This window comes from Spodoptera frugiperda, chromosome 21 (genome assembly GCF_023101765.2).
Source record: "Spodoptera frugiperda isolate SF20-4 chromosome 21, AGI-APGP_CSIRO_Sfru_2.0, whole genome shotgun sequence".
NCBI classification, from domain to species: Eukaryota; Metazoa; Arthropoda; class Insecta; order Lepidoptera; family Noctuidae; genus Spodoptera; species Spodoptera frugiperda.
The window spans coordinates 4465807-4483066 of record NC_064232.1 but is presented as its reverse complement, the minus strand read 5'-3'; the positions used below and the strand labels follow the sequence as shown (position 1 = coordinate 4483066).

Sequence of the window (17260 nt, the reverse complement as noted above, 5' to 3'; positions counted from 1 at the left end):
TGCAGCTCCGGATCTGGCATCAGCCCTACTGGGCCCCAATCTGTGGTGCTCTGATGGCTCTTTGAGGCGCGCGCGGAACACGACGCGCCGCACGCACGGCACGGGTCTGGTTCTGTTCGGGCGATGAGCTGAAATTTGAACTAGCTATTCGATGCTCATTAATTTACCTTGCAAACCACTTGCAATAATATAACTGACTAGTCAGTTGATTGCACGGTTGGTGCGGTGGCTGGGCAACCGGCTGCCGTGTAACGTGTAGCGGGTACGATTCACGCACGCAGCAACTTTGTGTGATCCCCAAATTGATGTATCGGGTCTGGGTGTCATGTGTAATGTATGTTTGTAAACGCACCCACGACACACCTAGTGTGAAAATTCTATACTGAAAACCGCATCGAAATCGGTTCAGCGAAACGCGAGATAATCGCGCACAAACATAAAAACATACATACACAACATAAATACATGTCAAACTGAGAACCTTCTTGTTTTGAAGTCGATTAAAAACCTATAGGAGTCCTTTTAAAGTCACCATAAAATCCACAACGGTACCAAGTCGTAATAATCAAAGGTAATAAATATGAAAATAAAAATTCGTGACTTATAAAACTATTTTATTACACTACACTGAAACTTTCAAGGTCATCGTGATAAAATTCATGGCATTTTAATAGCATTGCGATACCGTCATCGAATACTTAACCTTTTCACTCAGTCAGGACAGAGGGTGTTTCGAAAAATAGAGATCAAATAAAAGATTTTTTTTGGAAAATCGGTTTGCAATAATAGTTCTGTTTGTTATCTGTAAAACAGTAAATGATTTTATAGCCTTTTTTATGGAATAGATGGCAAACAAGCACCTGATGGTAAGCGATCAACGCCGCCCATGGACACCCGCAACACCAGAGGAGTCACAGGTGCATTGCCGGAGGAAAAGGAGTAAGTATGCTTTTCTTGAAGGTTTGAAGGTCGTCTTTTCGGGGAATTATCAGAGATAGATATTGTAACTGGTGCCTGGTGCTTGATGTGTAGAGCCTCGTGTCTGATGCCTGGTGTCTATTGTCTAATGCCTGTGTCTGGAGTCTGGTACCTGGTGTCTGATAAATTTTACATCATATTAAATGGGTTCATGGCATAACTGATGCTAAGTGGGTGTTGCATCTCCGCCAAACCCAACGACGAGAAAAGACCTGACGTTTAGATTTTATAGACCAGTAATAATTCATCAAAACGTTGAACACAACCAAAAATATCTTCCACTTTAATTCGGTAGCTATCCATCAATTATTGGATTTTTTATCCATCAATTTGGTAGGGAGAAGTAATTGGATGATTGTCAAAATTGTCAAATGAAAAAAAAAAGAAATCCATCAATTTTTAGTCCAAAATTCATTTACCACTGCTTAAAATACACTTTCTAAGAATTTTCCTTTTAATTTTTTTTAAACTAGCTGACCCGGCAATTTTCGTATCGCCTCAAACATTTTGTTCTCATCATTTAAACATTCTCTGGACAAATAATTCAAGACCAAAATTAGCCAAATCGGTCCAGCCGTTAGTTAGTTTTAGCGAGACTAACGAACAGCAATTGATTTTTATATATAGAGATTTAAAAACTGTTACCAAACACAGTCTTCTAACCGCCATTCAAACTCACTCACACGCTCGTCACTTCTCGCAACGAATTAGATCATCTCTTAACTACAAAAACATGCGCACTGACAGGTTGCTAACCCATATTTTACAAACCCATCGTTTGTTGAACCCTACAAGATAACCATAATGTCTATTTTTAAACAACCAACCTATCAGACACATAACAAACTAAAATAAGCTTTATCACTTTAATTATAAAGTTGAAAATCGATTGGCTGTCGTCAACTGTCAGTTATCCTGCGGTACTGCTAGTGATATACAAATGTAAACCTTAAAAAGTAAAATAATAAAGTCTATTATTAACTACTGTTTATAAATACGCAACGTGCGTATCGCAGACACATGCGATTTTAAACCTTTTATTACGGCTTTAATGTTTATATTAGAATGTTAGGTTTTACGCAATATTTATTATGCATAGGCGACGGCGAGAGTGATGTAAGGATTCGTAGTTTATTTTCATACGTTTATGGGTGTATGGGATCACCTATTTCATCATTTCCTCAGGGCAGGGGTTCCCAAACTTCTCTTAGTCAAGGACCACTTTTATAATATATCGTTCTTGTTACGATAGGGATCACCGAACCACTATTATTTTTAGGTTCTTAGCTGGATGCCTAAGGTATATTAGGAAAGTGCCTAGGGTGATAGGTTACAGAGAGGCGCCGCGAGACGCGCGTGCCCTATTGCCCATAGAGTGGCGGCGGCGACATGAAAATTAGGAGCCTCCGTGATGTGCTTGCCTAAGGCAGTCACTAGGTTATATCTGCCTCTGATTAAGGATATTTTTCCATCACAGTTGTGCTATGCTACGTTGCTGTGGATAGCTACATAGCATCGTGGTAGCATAGTATCGGTGGAAACGATCACATAGTTTCACAGCTTAGCTAGTTATTACATCTTTTTCATATGGTTCTATGGCACTAAAATTTTCTTCAGAGTCGTCGTGATCATTCTCTTAAATATCTAGTTGTATGACTTTTGAATTATTGGAATCAGTCGTCTCCTAGGCGTAGGTAAAGTCCTAGCATTACCTGTAATTAAATTTATTTATTGTACAAAGTTGTTGTCTTAGGTATTTTTTTTTTATTTTGTTTTCTGCGGACCACCGATTGAGAACCACTGCCTAAGGATATGGTTATGGTATCAATGACATAAGCTTATATAGTTACGTGGTAATCAAATTAGTTAGGCTCGGCATGGCATCACACTTTCTTTCTAACCTTATACTGAGTAGGTTGGGGTCAATAACTCAGCACTCAGGTATTATGACATCATTTATTGTCATCGAATAAGCAGAGGTGCACATTGGTAAGTGTGGGAGAGCCATGCTTCGGCACGAATGGGTCGGCTCGACCGGAGTGATAGGTACCACGGCCTCACAGAAAACCGACGACGTGAAACAACGCTTGCGTTGTGTGAGTGGGGTTACCGGAGTCTCTTTCCCGATCTTCCCAATCCCTGATTCCCCACCACCCCTAAAATTTCTAACGCCCAAAAGGCCAGCAACGCACTTGTTATGCGCTGATTAGTTGGTTCATTCGCGTCGCCCAACAGAGCGCCGAATGTGCTCTCGTTTCGTTTAACGTAAAGCAAACTCGTACTAAGGGTACAGTTAAAACTATTTTTTGAATATGTAAGAAAGTAATATGCGCATAAAAAATCTAAGGCTTCTAAAATAAATGACGCTTACCGCTCCTGGAAATCGGACCCGAGACATTTGCAACTTTTCAGACACGTATAGGTCGTTCAATATTTCTAAAACTGTAACATAGGCAAGTTACAGTTTTTAAGTTTTAAACCACGATTTAAATAAGTCATTAGACTTTTTAAATTCACCACTTCATATTAATATTAAAGGTAAAGAATTAATTCGTACAATGCGATTAAAAGACAATGGTCCTTACCGGTACCGTGTTCACAATGACGACTCGCCACCTATTGTTGTTAGGTTCATTTCCCTTTTACCCAGTAGCTTATACCTTGAGGCTATTCGTGATGAGCTTTTCAATTTGTTACGTTATAATTATGTCGTGGATTTTCCCAGTTTTTTATTTATTTACCTATGTACTAGTTTCTGCCCGCGACTTTACTCGCTTTCCTAAAGTAGCCTCACATAGGCTTTTTATCCAACGGGAAAGCGTTATAAGTACAATAATACTATGTTTTTCTACGCTATGTCTTTATAAAGTAAATAATAGCAAATTATAAGTACTACTTAACTACAATAACTTAGCTACGTGACCCGTATAGGCTGACTGGCAGAACAAGATCGATTAACTCCTGACATTGACCGATTAGAACTAACCAATTCTCCAATACATAAACTAGCTTCAACCAGCGAATTCGCCCGCGTTCCCGAGGAATAAGTGGCTAAAAATAGCCTTCCTCGATAAATGGACAATCCGTCTACCCAATAGGAATGATGACGGGGTATGAAAATTAAAAATCTAATTAATCCGTCAGTTAGGCAATGAAAAAATATTAGACACGTATTTTTTTATTTTGTCATATAAGATAACAATACTTAGATAAAACGAATCAAAGTTTATGAGTGGGAGCTAACTACATCACTATTCAGTATAAAACGTACTCTAAAGTGACGTCACGCGATATTTCCAATCGATATATTTTCGAAAGTATTTGTTTTCGTAAGAAAATAAAAAATACGTGTCTTATGTTTTAAAATAATCTACAAGACGGATATTAAAATAAATATTAGTCATCTACCCTAATCAAGAATTTAAAAACCCTGGTAGTCTTTACACCAAACATGATTTTAAAACCTATATAGTATACGATTCACGACTGAAATTCCTATTTCGTAGCCTATATACAGAAACAAATATCATCTTACAGAAACTAGAAGCATGATTCTAATCCAATCAACCACCCATAAGTCTCTATTACAAGTACGGTCAGTAAAACAACGCTCCCTCTGCGTGGGGTCTAGCATCGCGCACATTTACGACGCCACGCCCATTACGCTGCTATATTTATAACGTTTAGTCGAAGCAACGTGTTTATTTGCTTATTTGCGAACCGTACTAGCTTAGGGCTGGATGATCAGGAAAAATTCAGTCACGCAACGTTGGAACGGTAATTTGAACGTATTGGTGTGGGTTTTAAATCCAATCAATCAGGTGAAGAAATGTATAAGGGATTTTAAGGATAACTTCAATAAAAAACTGATATTTAAAAGCTGGCAAAGTCAAACACAAAGCATTTATTCCAATTAAACCAGACATTGGTACTTTTGAAACGTCAACAAATAAGTCAGTCAGTCAGTGAAGCTAGGTGCTTGTTCCAAAGTGTAGCTTAGAATGGAAAATAACGAGCAAGAAACTCCATGGCTGCTCAGTTATCGAACACCAGACCTAATTTACGTGGTAATCTATATCCAACATCCATGGATTCGTCTGGACATTCTTAAATTCCTTAGACGAAAGACAGAACATATAGTTATGGGAGGTAACGCAAGACGGGTGTGGGAGAGCCATGCTTCGGCACGAATAGGCCGGCTCGACCGGAGTGATACCACGGCCTCACAGGAAACCGACGTGAAACAACGCTTGCGTTGTGTTTCGGTGAGTGAGGTTACCGGAGGCCCAATTACCCCCTTAAGATTGGGCTGGGGCCCAATCTTCCCAATTCCCGATACCCCAGTAACGCAGTTGTTATGCCTCTGGTGTTTTGGGTATCCATGGGCTGCTGCGTTTGCTTACCATCAGGGTGATCCATCTGCTTGTTTACCGGCTTATACCACGAAAAAGACGTTTCATCATAACCTTTTCACGAATGAATGAAGCTTTTCAATTAAGTTTTCTTTTCCTCGACTGCCTCGTTGGTCGAGTGGTCGCAAGTGCGACTGCCGAACAAGGGGTCTCGGGTTCGATTCCCGGGTCGGGCAAAGTATTACTGGGCTTTTTTCGGATTTTCGAAAATTTCTCGGTAGTAGCACGGATTTTGGAATTGTGTCCAGGATATGGCAATAGGCTCACCCTCTATTACATGGGACTTTAACACAAAAATGGTGAAAAGTGGGTGTACATGCCGTAATGTGCACCTCTTTTTTTTTTTCCAATGACTTCTCCCGCCTTGGGTGAGGCGGGAGGGAGTGTCAGACTCTTACTGACTAAAAACCACCCCGTTCCTTCTCCTGCTTTGAGGAGCCCCGGTAACCTTTTACGTTGTCCGCAGCTCCGGATGTAATGTGCACCTCTGCCTACCCCTTCGGGGATAAAAGGCGTGAAGTTGTGTGTGTGTTTTCTTTTCCTTACTCCCATTATGATTATGAAATTATAAGTAAAAAACCAAACACCACATCTTGAAACCCCTTCACATCACCCCTATAAACCAAGACATAAAGACATCCATTCACACCCATGGTTAATAAACCCAGAACGCAGAACGGTGTAATCGAAAGCACGCCATATTTGGGCATCCCTGTACACTTATGAATGGCGTAGGCGCACACTCATAACTTTAGCTCAATATCTGTATGCTAACTAAGGTAGGGTATGCGTACACGCGAACCTTGATGTGCAGATGGATTCTGTACCCTTAGTACGAGTTGGCTTTACGTTTAAAGTAAACAAAACGAAAGCGCGTTCGTCGCTCTGATTGGCCGGCTCGAATAAACCAACCAAACAGAATTCTTAGTACGAGTTTGCTTTACGTTGAACGAAAACAAAACTAGAACTTGTTCGGGCGAGCGGGGAAAAATCATTGAATGACTTCTCCCGCCTTGGGCGAGGCAATAGGGAGTGTCAGACTTTTACTTACTGATAACCATCCCGTTCCTACTCCTGCTTGTCGAGCCGGATCCCCGGTAAACCCTTACTGGATCCGTTAACTGTGTAAAGTAAATGATTCCTTTGTCCATTCTGGTTTGTCCATTAATAGACCACCATGAACATGTAATTTTTTATTAATCTAGTTGTGACATTATATAACTTATCAATGGTATACTTGTGTTACATTGTTTTCTTTCCATTGTGATGGGTTTTTGGAGTGGTGCTCATAATGGGTCTATTACCCAATGGGTCGTTTAAATTAGGTCCTTTAGCCCGCATGTGCTTGTGGATATCGATTTATGCGGGATTGTGATGTCATGTGCTGTTCTTGAGTTGGGTAATCTTACTAATATTATTAACTAGCTTCTGCCTGCTACTTTGTTCGCATTCTGTAGCATGAAAAGTAGCCTATGTGTTATTCCAGACCTTGGTCTAAATTGCATCCGTATGTTTGTTATTCAATCACGTCAAAACGACTAAAAGTATTGGAATAAAATCTGGGGTTTTTTTTGAGGGTGGAAAATCATCCTATGACTTCTCCCGCCTTGGGCAAAGCGAGAGGGAGTGTCAGACTCTTACTGACTTAAAACCACCCGTTCCTACTCCTGCTTGTTGTTGAGCCCCGGTAAACCCGCTAGGTAGTCCGCAGCTCCGGATTAGGCATCAGTCCTACTGGGCCCCATCTGTGATAAAATCTGGGGTAGATTATCATTTGGAATTACTTATTTGCTATTCTATTGTTAATTCGACAGGAGCGCGGGCGAAGCCGCTGGCAGACACTAGTAACGCATGCATAATGTTAAAAAATAAATAAATATGCTCTTTCCTCATTTGCGATGTGGGCGTTCCGAGGTTAACAATATTCAAAAGGTAGATTATATTGAGTATATTATGCAGTTGGTAATATTCAACTTGATGCGTGGGATAATCAGACCTTGCTTTGTTTTAAATAGAAGTTATAGGAAACTTTCACTGATATGTTATTATTTGATTGTCTCGTTTGAACCTATTCTAGGGTAAAGAACGTTATGGTAAGCCCAGAAACTGACCTACACTTCTTGTCCATACACATTATGACTTAATTTTTGAATTAAAACAGATTAACTGTTCCACTCAAAGACATTTAATGATTACTTAAACCATTCCTTAGTAACGATTTTGTATCAAAATCAATTGCTAAGGACTGGGTAAAGTAACCATTAATTGACACTGAGTACGGCGAAAAGTCGGTTATACATAAAATATATTGGTACATTGAATGAGCTCTAAAACTTCCGGACTTAGTTATTTGAACTGTTATCATTGGAAAGTCTACCTTTTGGGAATAATATCCCGGAGCTGCGGATTACCTAGCGGGTTACCGGAGCAGCAGAAGTATAAACGGGGTGGTTTTTAGTTAGTAAGATTCTGACACTCCTCTCGCTATAGACGGGAAAAGGCAATGGATGGTTATCCCCCGAAAACATAAATAAAAAAGGGAATAAAATGGGTTACTTTTATCCCAATGGTCCCACAATACCGAAGGAAGCATCTTCATTCCACACAGTCGAAACCGCTGGTGGAAAGCTAGTGTAGGTAGTTATTATAAAAAAAGTTTTTACATAAAAAATCCACATTGCAGACTTCATAATTATTTGAAATATGGTAAGCACACTCATCCATTAAACTCACTCCGCTATGGATAACCAAGTGGGCTTTGAAACGTACAAATATGAATGTGTAACAACTTTGTGTTTATTTGTGAAAACTGAGGGTAGATGTGTGTCTGAATACTTACCATAGTTTGTAATAAATTCCAACCTGCATTGAGCAAGCGTGATTGAATAATGCTCAAACCTTCTTGTTTCTTTTCGAGGATGAAAAGTCATTCAAAGATTTTTCTGACTTGCATGATGCGAGAGGGAGTGTCTGACTCTTACTGACTTAACATTATCTCGTTCCTATTCCTGCTTTGAGTCGGAATCCGATAAGTAGATCTGTTGTTACAGTTCCGACATTTGTTTTATATTGACTCTTATACCAATTCCTGACCCGTAAAACCAACGATACTCTAAAAATCTCGCTATTGACGGACCAAACTCACCAACTTATTATTAGACCAAGGCCGTTTCTCGGAAGTTATTGACAGATCGACAATTTATTAATGTTTATCCCTTTCTTTATGACTTCCCGTCTATAAAACAATATAATAAAAGTTGCTACGGTGTGGCTGACTGACTGACGGATAGAAGAGACTACTACTGCTTGTAGAATGAAAACTGAAAACGGAATGGGATGCAGCGAGTGTTTTTCGAAATTGAGAAAAAGTCTAGTCTAGCTATTCTCGTGGGGTTTTCACTCGCTGCTCGGTTCCTATTGGTTATAGCATAATGTTTTATATGCAATAGCCTTCCTCGATTCATACACTATCTAACACAAAGAAAACTATTCATATCGGACCAGTAGTTGCGGAGATTAGTGCGTTCAAATAAACTCTTCAGCTTTAAGTATGTTTATTAGTATCTACATACGTCTCATAATAAACGACAGTGTTGACTTTGGGAAACCTAATAACACTATGCTCAACCTAATAAATGGTAAACTACTCTCCCCCCTTCTGTACGACATTCAACTTAACCGCTTTTTTTGAGACAGCAAAATTATTCAATGACTTCTCCTGCCTTCGGTGAGGCGAGAGAGAGTGTGAGACTTGAAGTTATAAATCATACGGGTTGTTTTTTTTATGAAACACGTTGGTAATCGAGCAGACGTATCACCTGATGGTATAATTAAGCAATCGCCGCCGCCCATGGACACTTGAAACACCAGAGGCGTTACAAGTGCGTTACCGGCTTTTTGGGAGTTAGGAATTTAAGGGTCGTTGTTCGGGAATCGGGGATTGGGAAGATTGGGAAGCTCCGGTAACCTCACTCACACAATGAAACACAACGCAAGCGTTGCTTCACGTCGGTTTTCTGTGATGCGATCGGTCGAGCGGCCCATTCGTGCCGAAGCATGGCTCTCCTATTTATAAAACTGTTGTACTGAAAATCAGTGTCGTGGACTCGAGCCTTTGTGCCCTGGCCTCGGGGTTAAGCTGAACACCAACCTTTTGCGCTGCGACGCCGCACTTCTCATTTAATTTTATTGTGTATCTATATTGTTGTTCACTTGTACGTCGTGGCATAATAAAAGGTTTTTCTTTTCTTTCTTTCTAGACTACTAAACACTACCTCGTTCCTACTACAGCTCCGAATTTGTAAAAACTCAGTATAACACAAATATGTCCACCTCTGCCTATCCCTTTGTGTAATGAAAGACTTATACTAAGGTTTCTATTCGAGGTAATCATGCGATGATATAATGTCCCTCGTTTTGCGTGACTCAGGAAATAAACCCACAACGTTTTTTATACAATACTAACTTACCGCCTGTGGCTTCGTCCGTGTGGAATTTTTAAATCATATAGACAGGTCCGAACCTAAAGGTTTTTTTTTTAGTCGTTGCCGCACTATAGATGTTGCCACATACAAGTTCACATGCACATGGCACCTAGACCCGAAATAACAACTTGTGGATCACACAAAGAGTTGCTCCGTGCGGGAATCGAACCCTCTAAACATTGCACGACAGCCAGTTGCCCAGTCAATCAGTAAATATCGGAATAAAATCTAGTCTTATGTTACTTGCTGATCTGACGTCTTGTTGATCATATATTTCTGATTCTGACCATTTTCTGATAGTCATTGCAGAATTAGGAAGATATGGTGGTGTCTATTTGGCGGTGTTCATCACTGAGCATCAGGTGATCCGTCTGCTAGTTTGGCCTATCGGCTTATCTTCTAAAAAGTATTGAAGGTAGTCAAATGACGCTCTATAGTTTCTGCCCTGTCTTTTTTTTGTGGGAAAATTCATCCAATGACTTCCCTCGGCTTGACTGAAGCGAGTGGGAGTGTCAGACTCTTACTGACTAATGTCACCCTGTTCCTACTCCTTAGAAAAAAGCTTAAGTTTTAGCTTATGAAATGGCTTTTTTTAAGTTGGAATTTGGTAGTAATCGAAACTTTCCTTTACAAACACAGACAAAAAATCCAGCTTTAGATATAGCATTGGTGTAAGCAAAACGAAGTCTGCGGTTTTCTGACTCATCGCTCATCAATTACCTTATAACGAGACTTGGCATTTTTATTAAATGCCGGGTAATGAATGCTTAGTGGGCTCATTATTTGCGTGTTTGATGTAACTAATATGAAATATTAGCTGCTGCTAGCGGTTTCGCCCGTAGTTTCCATGGTATAAAAGGTGTCCTGTTCCAAATTTCATCACGATCTCTTCAGCTATTTTGACGTGATGGAGTAACAAACATTCGCATTTATAATATTAGTAAGAGCACAACAATCTGAAGGGATCGGGATGAAAGGAACAGGGGTAGATTATGGTTTTGAATATCATATAAGCTACTATTTATATCACAGGAACGCGGACAAAGCCGCTGGCAGAAACTAGCTTCTTTATAGTTTACACTGGCACAAATGAGTACGTACCGCACATCAATCCTAATTATTTTATTTACCACGAAGCTTAATGAACATTCCTGAAAACGTTTGTTACCTCGTCAGTAGTCTCGTTTGCATTAATTTTTCAGTGGGTTCAGCGCCGTACCCTGAAACAAGGCCGGTGAAACGGCACTAGGGATCTAATTCGTATGTACGTGTCGTGTATACACGGCTTAAAACCAGTTTACCGTGGCCTCGCTTTGTTTTATCTTTGCATACATTCGACGGTCAGTTTATACTGGTTATAAATCGAGCTGCTAAACCAGTTTACAATGGTCTCGCTTTGTATGATCTTGCCGCACACTCGACGGTCAGTTTATACTGGTAAAGCATAACTTGATCTGTAGTTGTGTTCGTGAAATTAGTCTTATTTAGCTCTAGTTGTTATGGACCTGTTTGGGTTTAGCAACTAACCATATAACCTAAACCATATAACCATAATATACTACCTTTTTTTTTTTTTTTTTTTTTTAGGTGGAAAATCATCCAATGACTTCTCCTTCCTCTTGGGCGAGGCGAGAGGGAGTGTCAGACTCTTACTGACTAAAACCACCCCGTTCCTATTCCTGCCCTTCGAGCCGGAGCCCCGGTAAACCCGCTAGGTAGTCCGCAGCTCCGGATTAGGCATCAGCCCTACTGGGCCCCATCTGTGGTGGTCTGATGGCTCTTTGAGGCGCGCGCAGAACGCGACGCGCCGCACGCACGGGTCTGGTTCTGGTCGGGCGGCGAGCTACCCTTGCTCACCGTCCGCAGACCCGCACTTACGGTGGCCGGAGATCGTCGCGCGATCCCCGACGCCCGGAGTGTCTCTCGCGACGGCTGGGGCGTGAGGAAGTTCGTTCCCTCACGCGCCCCGCCTCCTCCTTAGCTAGCATGACTGCTTCGCAGAAGGAGGAGACGGCATCCCAGTCCCCCTCGCTCCGCACCATGGCTTGTATCAGTGCCGGACGCGAGAGGGCGCCGTCGCCGACCACATCCCTGAGGACACGGCGGTGCTCAGCCCACGCAGGGCAGACCGCAAGCGTATGTTCCACCGTGTCCTCCGGGCGGTCTTCGCAGTGATGACACCCGGGCGTTTCCTCCCGCCCAATCAGAAACAGGAACCTACCGAAGCTTCCATGTCCGGTAAGCACCTGCGTCAGGCGGTAGGTGAGGACGCCGTGGCGCCTCTCTAGCCACTCCTCAAAGAGGGGACTTACCGCTGCAATGACAGCGAGCCCAGCCCTTGGTTGCGACAGTCGCTGCTGCCATTCCGCCATGAGATCGCGCCGGAGCTCATCCCGCCACGCATTAATCTGGCGCGCCATAATATACTACCTAACCATATACCATATAACTATAACCAATATAACCTAATTCAAGAATTTGGTTTGAATTGAGCAGCACTCCGCGACACACAACACGGCGACTGTTGCGTTGTTATAATATAGACAGAACTTTTAGCATCGTTATTTTAGGTTTGCTTGCTGTCTTACCTGTAAATCAACTTCATTATTATTGTAATGAAGTAATAGTTAGTACAATTGTCTTTCGTGCAGCAAAGGTCGCAAATATGCACAGAAAAAAGGCAACTGCATTTTCATTTATGCAAGCTATCTTTCAGACAATCGGACAACAGCTGGTGTCACTGAAATATTCACATGTTTTGTACTGTTCCAGCATTCGCGTAATATCAACCTATGTTGGCTAACACGTATGTACACACGTACATATCGAATAATACAAAACCGGGTTATCAAGGTCTTGCTTTGTACAATCTCTCCGCGCATTCGACGGTCAGTTTATACTGGTTATACATAGCTTGTGTTGTACATTGGGGGTCACATGTGCCTGATCACCACTAAGTTAATGTTTGCTTGTACTTGATGAGATCCGGTCTCTAGCACCACCCAATTACCTTGAATTGACGAATCAAGCGGGCGCAGGTAACCGAATAACATCTAACGTACCACTTACTAAAGGATTACACGGGTTGCGCCACTAAGTTGCAACGTTGACGGTTTTCTATTAGGTGAGACATTTACGGGGTATGGCTTGACGTTTTGCGGGGTTCACGCAATAAAATTTTAAAGTGGACAGGCGGATCTGCCCCCGACTGTACACGGTATTAAATATGTAATGACGAATGTCTGCCTAACGAGTGAGTGGTTATACAGTTAGTACCTAAAGGGCTTTCATACTGTAAGCCGTCGACCCTTGGTTACCAATTCTACCTGAGTGGAACCTAATACATAATACATTGTCGTGGTGGCCCGAAGGCATAAGAGCTTCTCATGCAAGAGGTCCGAGTTCGAATTGGTACACCTGGCAAGTACCAACGTGGCTTTTTCCAAGTTATATGTACTTTTTAAGACTATTTAGACACCACTGATAAACGGTGAAGGAAAACATCGTAAGGAAACCTAGGCTTATTCTATAATATAAATAAATATAAGTCGGGTTTTTCTTCCTGACGCTATAACTTCAGAACGCATGAATCGATTTCCACGGTTTTGCATCCAGGGAAAACAGGGAAAATCAGTGGTGGCGAAACGGAGTTCGCCCAGTTTGCTATTTCTAATTATACTTTTGAAATCACCAACCCGTATTGACCAAGCGTGATCATTAATGCTGAAATCTTCTCCGTGTGAGAAGAGGCCTTTGGTCAGCAGTAGCCTTTAGGAGTTATACGCTGTTAATGTTATTTACTGAGTTCTAAATGAATCGAAATAATCACCGCCATCCATCTTTTAAACCGTCTGATCAGTAACCAATCTATCAAGAACTCTAACACGATGACAATAAAGTACAAATTCGAACAATCCACCCTAAATTGAGGTTAAAGGGCATTTCCTTCTTAAATTGTCAATAGCAGGAAACCCCATGTGCTTGAATTTGGTTTAATGATCATGGTTTAAACGAAAATACACTCTATTTCTGACAGACAGAAAGTTTATTATTGCTTGATGATTTGGAAACAACTGGCTGATTTTTTTATTCGTACGTTAAGAGATGTTTAATTGGTGTTATATTGCTTGAAGTAATTGATATTTAACATTTATACTGCACAGTGGCAACTGGCAGCCGTGCAACATGTAGCGGGTCCGATTTCCGCACGGAGCAACTCTTTGTGTGATCCACAAATTGTTGTTTCGCGTCTGGGTGTCATGTGTATGTGAAATTGTATGTTTGTAAACGCACCCACGACACAGGAGACAACCCTAGTGTAAGGCAACGTTTTTTAAAAAAGCTATATTGATGTCATAAGGTTTTGGTAATCACCAAAACTTTAGCTAGAAATCCCCAGTCCCCAAAAGGCCGGCAAGACACTTGTATCTCCTGTAGTATGCTTACCGTTTGCTTACCACCAGGTGATCCGTTTGCTAATTTGCGTATTAATTCTATAAAAATATTTTTGAGTAAGTTTGTCGACACTGATATAACCTAAAGAGGAAAGAAATTGTACGTCATAAGAAGAATAAACATTTTGAGCGGACCTGCCGGTTCCTTTGAACTACATAAGGCATGACATGAAAGTAAAATAAATAGCATACAATAACACACGTTTCTGCGTACAATATTCATACAAATGACCCCAAACCGCACCCTAAGGGGCCATTAAAAATTTCATTCCACCGCAGAAGCGGATTAAACCTAATGAGCGCCCCAGGCAAGCATCTCATCCGGAGCTATGGACTATCTGTACCTGCATTCCCTCTCTCCTCGCCCATGACGAAAGAAGTAATTGGATGATTTCTCCCCCTTAAAAAAGGCAAGCATCTCATAGGTACCCTTAATTTCTTTTGAAGCCGCAACTCTGTGGTTTATGTGGTTAATTTACTGGTGACCATGTGGTACGAGGTTTCTACATTGAATTTTTTTAGAGTCGAATCAAACCTAGAGAATGCCCTCGGCAAGCACCTCATAGTTGCTCTTAATTTTTTTGGACCTCCAATACTCTATAACTGACCCTACCCTACTAACTGCCCAATGTGGCACGCCCGTCTCGCGGCGGTCCTCTGTATCCTGGCGCTCTTCTGTAACCTGTAGTTACTCCGGTTCTTGAATGCAAAGTTTCGTTTAATTTTCGGCAGTAGGTTTTATTGATTTACTAATAGTATTACTTGAAATAACGTTTTATTTTTAATTTCAAATCAAAACCGATTTATTTATCTTAATTTCATTCGTTCATTTTTGTTCACAGAAGTTCGCAATAAATGGAATTGTAGTATGCAATCGTCGTTGAATTAGAGTAGACCCCCTGGCGCCCTAGCCACTTACCTTGATAATACGTCTCTGTCCCACGTACTGTTTATACGTTCACCGTACGCGAATTCTTTACAAAACCAAAAACAAAAGTGCGTTGATGAGGCGGTTAACGAGCGTAGTTTACGCTTCCTGGGGGGTGGATAAAACCTTTTGAAGCCCCCGTACGGGGTATTTAAGGGGCTCAAGTAATATGGCAGCTCGATTTTTGTATAGAAGCCTCTCCGGTATCGTTTTTTGGAGGTTATTTTTCGGTTTTTGTGCTTGTGGTTGAGATCTTTCGGGATTTCTAGTTTGAAGGTGTTTTTTGTGTTTAGATTTTATGCAATGTTTGCGATGTTTATCGGATGTCTAAGTTATTGAGTTTTATAATGATTTATTAATGAAGTTCCTCTATAATAAATAGTTTTACATTTTTTTTTCTAGTGTAGCTGATGTTTTCATGCATATTTTGATTTTTGTCTTTTACTTCGTAGAGAAAAAGATCTCTATGTAATAACCGTGAAACCTGAATATCTACATTTAAGTCTGATTACACAATTTCTTCGTTAAATAACCCAAGAAAATGTGTTTATCGGCCCCGTAACATCAGCCAAACAAAGTTTCTTCGACCTGACCTTTCTCGACTTTTGTATATTAATGATTCTCTCTCATTTGTTCCAGAAAGTTCGCAACAAAATGGCGCAGCTAAAACATAAACGAGGGAAGTCCAGAAACTAAGCGACGAATAAATCAAAAGATCGAACTCATTATGACCTAGACAGCAGATATTGTGATAATAACAGCCAATCAAATAGGCCTATTTTACTAATTAGAAAAAAAAACCGCGTTCCTTTAGCATATAGTGTCAATTAGCATAAACCAAAGTAACATTAGGTCCTACCTCTATAGAAAAAAAATCAAAAAAAAAAAGTATATTTTCGAACCAAAGCTAGTCTTTTAAGCATGTCGAATCAGATACCTATATATAGCCAGGTCGTTCCAAAATCGCAATACCGGGCAAAGAATTCTAAAGTCAATAAGGTTCAGAATCCGACGAGAAACGACTTCGACCCTCTCAATTATAATAACGGGGGAAACTTCGCCATGAGTTCTCCTCTTGATGGGAAGGAGAAGGAGAAGAAAGAGGAGAAGCCTCGAAGGGTTAAAGAGGATTCGGGGAGGACTCGAAGGGTGAGGAATGAGGCGAGTGAGGGAAAGGTGGAAGCTTATTTGAGGCAGTACCAAGTCAGCATGAGGCAGCAGCAGCACCGACATTCCGCTGTCAGGCAGGCTGAACATCGGGTTAATCTCAGGTAAATATAGTGTTTGTTTTATTCTCTTCTAGATTTTCTTTTACTGTTATTGTAGATACGTCCGAAAGTAATAACCTTCAATCAATCCAAAATTCTTCTGGTTTTCAATCGAAATTTATGAAACCATCGAATCTTATTAATATTTTTTTATGGTATAAGCCGGTAAACGGGCAGACGGATCACCTGATGGTAAGCGATCAGTGTCGCCCATTGATACCCACAACACCAGAGGAGTCAATAGGTTAATTGGAGCTGGCCAATCAGAGCGACGAACATTATAAATGTCTCGATCGCGTTAATGTAAAACAAACTAACACTATGCCGTAAGTGCAATATTTCCTCCAGATTACATTTCACACGTTTGCCTACTTTTTTTGGAGAATGAAGGGGTTTTTATAATAATTAAGAAGATAAGCTCATCATCAACTGTTAAATACCATATTCAAATTTTCCAGATCGCTCCCATTAAACGACGTGGCGACATCTCGCGGCCACGACCGAACGCCGACTGATCGTCACCGAGGCTTCCCAGAAAGAGATAGAGAAGGCTCCAGAGAACATCGGCGGGAGCGAGACAGGGATAGAGAGCGGGAGAGAGATCCTTTCGATTTTGATGGTGAGTAGTGTCTTCTTTATTATATGGGAATTATAGGAGTAATTAGAGCCGTAGTATCCCTAAGGGTCGCCATACACGGACTGCTTAAAGCAGTCAGGATCGACAGCTTTAAGCTGC

At 41.0% G+C, this 17260-nt stretch overlaps 1 protein-coding gene and 1 long non-coding RNA gene across 7 annotated transcripts in view; one reads left to right on the top strand and one right to left on the bottom strand.

Annotated features, from left to right (window-relative positions):
- Window positions 1–17260, top strand: part of LOC118280479 (ankyrin repeat domain-containing protein 50) — a 106255-nt gene that overhangs the window by 31361 nt on the left and 57634 nt on the right. For all 6 annotated transcript variants that reach the window (XR_007706556.1, XM_050701743.1, XM_050701742.1 and 3 more), the window contains exons 2-3: window positions 15896–16527; window positions 16983–17143. Coding sequence is in view for 5 of the 6 variants with exons in the window: in XM_050701743.1 (XP_050557700.1) it covers window positions 16178–16527; window positions 16983–17143 (511 nt within the window). In the remaining variant the exon portion in view is untranslated. The remainder of the gene's footprint in view (window positions 1–15895; window positions 16528–16982; window positions 17144–17260) is intronic.
- The window catches only part of LOC126912006 (uncharacterized), an 87831-nt gene that overhangs the window by 64136 nt on the left and 6435 nt on the right, over window positions 1–17260 (bottom strand). The gene's annotated exons all lie outside the window — the stretch shown is intronic.